General features: G+C 33.5%; 1 protein-coding gene across 1 annotated transcript in view; it reads right to left on the bottom strand.

Annotated features, from left to right (window-relative positions):
* The window catches only part of LOC106867762 (ras-related protein Rab-8A), a 41,399-nt gene extending 37,324 nt beyond the window's left edge, over positions 1–4,075 (bottom strand). Inside the window, exon 1 of the mRNA XM_052974337.1 lies at positions 3,898–4,075. Within this exon, the coding sequence (XP_052830297.1) occupies positions 3,898–4,021 (124 nt within the window). The 5' untranslated portion in view covers positions 4,022–4,075. The remainder of the gene's footprint in view (positions 1–3,897) is intronic.
* Between the last annotated feature and the right edge of the window lie 2,528 nt (positions 4,076–6,603).

The following is a 6,603-nucleotide window of genomic DNA, read 5'->3' as shown; positions in this document are numbered from 1 at the left end:
CATATACACATATATAGATACATACTTATATACATTCATATACAAATACATACATACACATGCATACATACACATATACAAACACACATATACATACATACATACGCATATACAAACACATATACATACACATACATACACCCATACATACAGATACAAACACGCATACAAACACACACACCTACATACACAGATACAAACACACACACACAAACATAGCTTGTTTTTGCTATGTAAAATCTGGTCATCTGCTTGAAACCCGAACTGAATATCAATTGAATCCTTACTAAAGATTCTGTGTTGTTTGTTTTCTCCATTAAAACATTAATTAGGCTCGTGCAAATAATAAATAAGAAAATTACTTTTCGCAAGGAAAATGAATACAATATTGTAGATGCTATGCCTTATTATCAGAAGCTTCCTAGAATCATAATTACCAGCTGGATAAAAATTAATAAAATCAAAGCTGTGATACTAAATGGATAGAAACTTTTTGATAGCATACAATTCAGGAACTCTCTAAGGAAAGTACTTTCTTACGGGTTAAGTATGATCTAATTTCAGAGATCAGAAACTTCAGGTTCAACTGACATACAGACAAAACAAACCACACCCCAAAAATTCTAGCAACCCACAGGAATCCGTTATCCGATTTTTTTATTTTAAATCTATAATCATCTCCGTCCAAAATAATGCTATTTGATAACACTTCGCACCTTTCTATTCACAATGACCACTGATAACGTCAGTTTATTTAATCAACTTACCACATTAGTATTCTAACAGAAAACCAACAATCTAGTAACATTTAACTTCCTACTTATTTCAAAGATTAACAGTATCATGTCGCCACTTCTGTTTGAAAGATCTCTTCAAAAACACTACACCATTACATATAAAATATTCACTATTGCAGTGACCTTCTCTCACAAACCTATTATCATGACGAACACTACGAAATTTAAGATCCTTTCAGTCCAGAAAATATATCAGATAAAACTTTATAAGGACTTCGTATATGACACACTATGTTTCAACAAATATTTCATAAAATCATTCATTCGGTGGCCCAACTATTTTTATCTATTACATGAATTTTTACATTCCATATTAACGGTACCAATTTGAGAACTTCCCCTCCTTGATTGCCAGGAAGGCACCCATTGAACATGGTTTTTAAAAAAATCTCAGAAACTATAGATTTTTATCTCTCTACAAACATAATACTTGTGATAGTTTAAGAATAAAACCTGCTTTGACGTAAGTTAATTGTTAGTTTATTTGAAATGACAACAAAAGCAGTAAGTCAGCTATTGAATTTTTAACTGAAATAGCATTGCTAATTTAGGATGTTACGTATAAAATGAGAAAACTAGGAGACAGAAAAGAAATTATGCTCGAGCACGGCCTAAAACAAAGATTATGTATCATGTGTTACAATTTTTAGATATTTTTTTGAATAGATTAATGAGAAGCAAACAACGATAAAAATTAAGTTACATAAAAGAAAACACCCGAGTTATGAAACCAATTTTCAAGTTCTATCCTATTTAAACGTCACCTCGAACCAACGGAACGCCACCAACTGCCGGTCATCCTGCTAAAAGTAGTAGCCAACTTCTCTCAAATCACATGGATTATTAATGAAAAAGTACATTGTGTAGCGTGGTCCTAGTCACACTATGTTCTAAATAAAAAGACGCAGTGGTCATGGCTGGAACATACATATCAAAAGTCTTCGATCCAGGCGGACTTGGAACATACTCTTAAGTACATTTACAACTTGCGTTGTAATAAAATTCTGCTGTTTCTAACTAATAAATGAAATCCGAAAGTATGAATGCTACGAGATGTTATTTTTCGACACAGTCACTATCAAGGTTATAAAAAAAAAAGAATTAAAGTAAAAACTTGAGAATATCTTGGACACGTTTCTTAGAAAAATAAATAAATTTGAAAAGAAGTCAATTGAAAATAATAATGACTGATAACTTGATAAACTAGTAACTGGAATATAGAACTTGTAAATTATCATTATATAGAAGTGTAAATTATAGATCCACACGTTTCAAATTATGATTAAACTAAAGAAGCTTCAAACATTTTTCTAAGCAGTCCAAAACATAGCAGTGACGTGTAAACAGTTACACTTGCTAAATAAGTTTTGTACATAAAAAGAGAAAAAGAAAAAAGGACGTAAAAATCCCATAGACACAAATCACCTGATCGGTGACAGTTTAACATCGTTTTAATACGGATCTCTATTCAAAGAGTACTTGCAAAGCTGTCAGTAACCCACACATATTGATAGATATACAAACACACACACGTACACACATATGTGAGTGAGTGATGTCAAGGAAATGTCTTGATTGTCAATCAACTTCACTTGCAATACCCACGTGTCTCTTCGGTGACTCAATTAGTGTTCATTATATCAAGACTAACCAGAATAAAAAATATAATTAGCTATATTAAAATTCTTATTAGTAAAAAAGAAACCGTTCACTTTTAAAGCAATATTCACATTAAGTTAAAATAATTAATACCTCAGTAATTTATTATGTCAAATGAGAATTATGAAAAATTTTCGAATTGAGAACAAAAGGTCAACATCTAAATTAGCTGCTTTTTATTTTTTTTTTTTTTTAATTTTTACAGTAGCTTAGATTCCGGCAACAGTAAATCTGGTTTACAACATATAACTTTAACTGCTAAGTGAAATAAGGCCGGCTTAACAGTGCACCCACATAGACTGGAGTGGTATAACATACAAAGAAAACTTTCGGCCTGCTAAATAAATTGAATAACACGCTTTTATCATTGAACATCGTGACTAAAATATTTCTAAAGAAAATTAAAACGAAATATTTTTTACAGACAGTTCTTGAAATCTTTAAACATAATAGCAATATGTAGCTTATATTTTGTCTGTACAACGTACCAATACATAGTCGCTTGCAACCAAATCGCCTTCAAATCCCAACCTACCGTTTGGGGAAAAGGACACATTGAATAACATAACTCTAGATACATTGTGCCTAAAAAATAGATAAATGGTCATACCGTGAACGCCTTTGATAATAATCACGATTAACTGGAGATGAAATAACTTTTCAATATTATAATTATTTCAAACTTTAGAGTATAAACATACACGAAGTGTATGGTGCGATGATAATTACAAAAAAAGTTTCCGACAGGCACTTGTTTGGCAGTTAATGAGAATCCTGTAATAAACATTAAGCGCCGAGATAGTATATAAAATGAGTTTTCAGATATCTATAAATATGTTGACAGTCGAGAACAGTAATCAAGTCATAATTCACAACTTAATTTTTTTTTAAATACTGTAAGCAGCAAACGACAAATGTAGCCGGAATAGATGATCACGCACCAAACACCCGACCAATTTTACCACAGGTCGAGACCCACCACTAGACAAGTAACATTTCTTAAAAGAACCACTTTCTCTTTACTTAAACGAAACACAAACGTAACAAATTCTGCACAGTAAGTTATCACATAAGTAAGAACTAGAAAATAAATATGGAACAAAGGAAAACATAATTGATCAGAAACAATTCTTAAAATATGACTGGTAAATGGGGGAGGATAACATCTTAACTTGTAAATTCACTTCCGACACTTACTAGGAAAATCGGAAATTGACTTAATCAGTACATTTCTTTCTTTCTTTATCATTTTCATATAGCTACTTTAGAAACACTCAGATAAATAATGACAACTTCTACAATTAAACTCGTTGCTATTATATTTTGTCTGTATATGTAAGTAAATGGTTGGCGATGACAGAACAGCTAAATAAACTCTTGTGGCGGCTGGATAATATATTTTAAAAAGAAAAAAATAATTGATCGATTATCATGTACTTACCTATAGTTGAAATAAACGTGGTATTAAAGGCGTCTTCAGAGAATCGAAACAATACGCAAGTTTTGCCTACTCCTGAATCTCCTATAAGTAGCAGCTTGAATAAGTAATCGTAAGTCTTCGCCATCTTGCCAATGCTTCAATGGCTGCGTCTGCTCAGGAAACACCCTAATTTACATAATAGCTGACGTTCAATTTACGTCACTTCCGCTCAGTTCTGGTGTTCATTCTCGTAGATAATTTGGTAATTGGCACTTTAAAGAGAGAAATTAAGTGACTTTGTAAAATAAGATCACTTCGTTTGTGTTTTGTAATATGAGTTCGAACGTTTCGGGCAGACTTATTACAGTTTATCTTATTGATTTTTTTTACCGGCATTAATTATCACTTATCTCTTCAAACTGTAACATTTTTTCTTAATTAGTAATAGAACTAAGTTGGGAACACCTTTACGACGCTTAGAGATTTTGTTCGAAGAGAATAGCAAAGTCCTTGGTTTTAAAACGGGGTTAAGAAACTCGATGATATATATCATCGGTTAAAGTATGGAGGGTAGTTGAAGGCTAGAACAGAATTTCAGAAATGAGGAGTTTATTCAAGAGCGGGGTTTATTCAAGACGGGAGAAGTGCAAAGCTTTTCAGAACCAACGTAATCGGAGTGCAATGTTTACAGGAAAAATGTCGGCGACGGGATGGGACGGTTCTAGCAGGGTGAAAATCTGGGATGAAAGGTTAAGTTAAAATGTATAATGAGATAGAAAAAAGTGGTTGGAGAAGGAAGGAGATATAGATGACCATCAGTGGCAAGAGTAATCAGATAGCTATTACAGAGGAGCAAAGACCATTAAAATGCGGGAAGTCGAGAGAGAGAGAGAAAAATAACACGTCTATAAACGAGTGACTGAAGTGTGTTGATTAAATCATTGCTGAACAATTGTCTTGCATTCTTTTGAGATGTTCATGTGCAGTAACAGCCTTCTTCATATACATTAGGTCGTCAAGTATGAAATTTGTAGAAAAGAAAGTTTGCCAATGTTTTATACATACAAGGAATAGTTTTATTCATCAGAGTATGCACCCATATTGTCAATACACTTTTGCTATTTCAGCAGTAGCTTGTCCAGCCTGGAAATGTAAAAGCCTGGCAATCTAGATGCAATTTAATCTTGGAAGGCCTGTTTTACAGCATCGTCGGAATTAAATTTTTTTCCTATCAAAAAGTTATCCAAATTCTGGAAGAAGTGATAGTCAGTGGGGACAAGATCAGGTGAGTATAGTGGATGAAGGAGAACTTCCAACTCCAACTCCTGTAGTTTCGCCAATGTCATTTTTGCGATGTGTGGTCTGGTGTTGTCTTGCAATAAAATAGGAGTAGATCTGTTGACTAAATTTCTGCATCATTTGGTCCAGTTAGCTGCAGAATACTTCGGCCGTGATTGATGAGCTATGCTTAATGAAATCATAACGAATCACACCTGCGCCACACCACCAAACACACACCATCAGCTTCTTTTTGTGAATTTTGCTTTTTGGACTGTGTTTTGGTGGCTCGTCTTTGTCCAAACATTGTTCTGAATGTTTACGGTTGTGGTATTGGATCCATTTCTTATCACATATTACAATTCGATTAAAAAACGATTCACTTTTGTGTCGAGAAAGTAGCATAATGCAAGCTTCCAAACTTTGCTGTTTCTGATTTTCATTGAGTTCATGTGGAACCCACTTATCCAACTTTTTCACTTTACAAATTTGAACCAGGTGAGTCAATATTGTTTGCTTGCTAACACCAAACAACAACGATAATCCATAGGCACTTTGAGATGGCTCTGACTCGACGGCGACTTTCAGTTGGTCATTATCCACCTTTGTTTCTGGTTGACTGCATTGCTCATTTGTGAGGTCAAAGTTACCAGAACAAAATTTTGCAAACCAAATTGATACTGTCTGCTATGTAAGAACATTAGAATGAAATACCCCATTAATATTCCGAGCTGTTGGTGATGCTGTATTTCCAAGAAAGAACTCATATTTCAAAACTGTACGCATTTCAGACTTACCCATCTCTAAACAAAAATAGCATAAAACGATTTATGAATACTTTATAAAGTGCAAAATGAGTTAGAATAAAGAAATAGATGTGTCAGCTTTCTAACAAAAAATATTGTCAAAATATAATAATGCTGCAAAATGAGCAGCTGTCAAAGTTTAACATATACCTTACTACAATTTTCATACTTGACGACCTCATATTACATTACTTCAATGTGTTTTGTAATTTGAGCTATCTAAAAGGCCAGCAACCAATCAGCTCTGATCAGAATTGGAATATTACTTGTGTATAAGGGACTCTAATCCTCGTGAATCAGTTTTTGTCAATGTTAAATTTGTGGATTCACCATGAGAGATCATCAGGGATTGTGGATGCTAATGGTTGTGTTGACTAAGGATTTACATGTTTAGTGGAAAGTGGGTTATACATCTTTAGATGTATACCTGACTTTCCTACATAAAATTAAGAATATAACGGAACGCTGAACTCCAGACTATCAACTTAAACAACATTTATTCAGGTGGTAAATATATACATCTTTAGCTCTTGTTTGTTGTTACAGCTTCTGTGCGTGTGAGCATTGTTGTTGGGACGTTGGTATGTAGATGTAAGCGAGCTGTCGAGCGTAAGTTCGAAAGATGAAGAGAGACAGCTAAACA

This window comes from Octopus bimaculoides, chromosome 18 (assembly GCF_001194135.2).
Source record: "Octopus bimaculoides isolate UCB-OBI-ISO-001 chromosome 18, ASM119413v2, whole genome shotgun sequence".
Taxonomy (NCBI): Eukaryota; Metazoa; Mollusca; class Cephalopoda; order Octopoda; family Octopodidae; genus Octopus; species Octopus bimaculoides.
The sequence above is the reverse complement of the archived record's forward strand: the minus strand, read 5'-3'. Positions and strand labels throughout refer to the sequence as shown.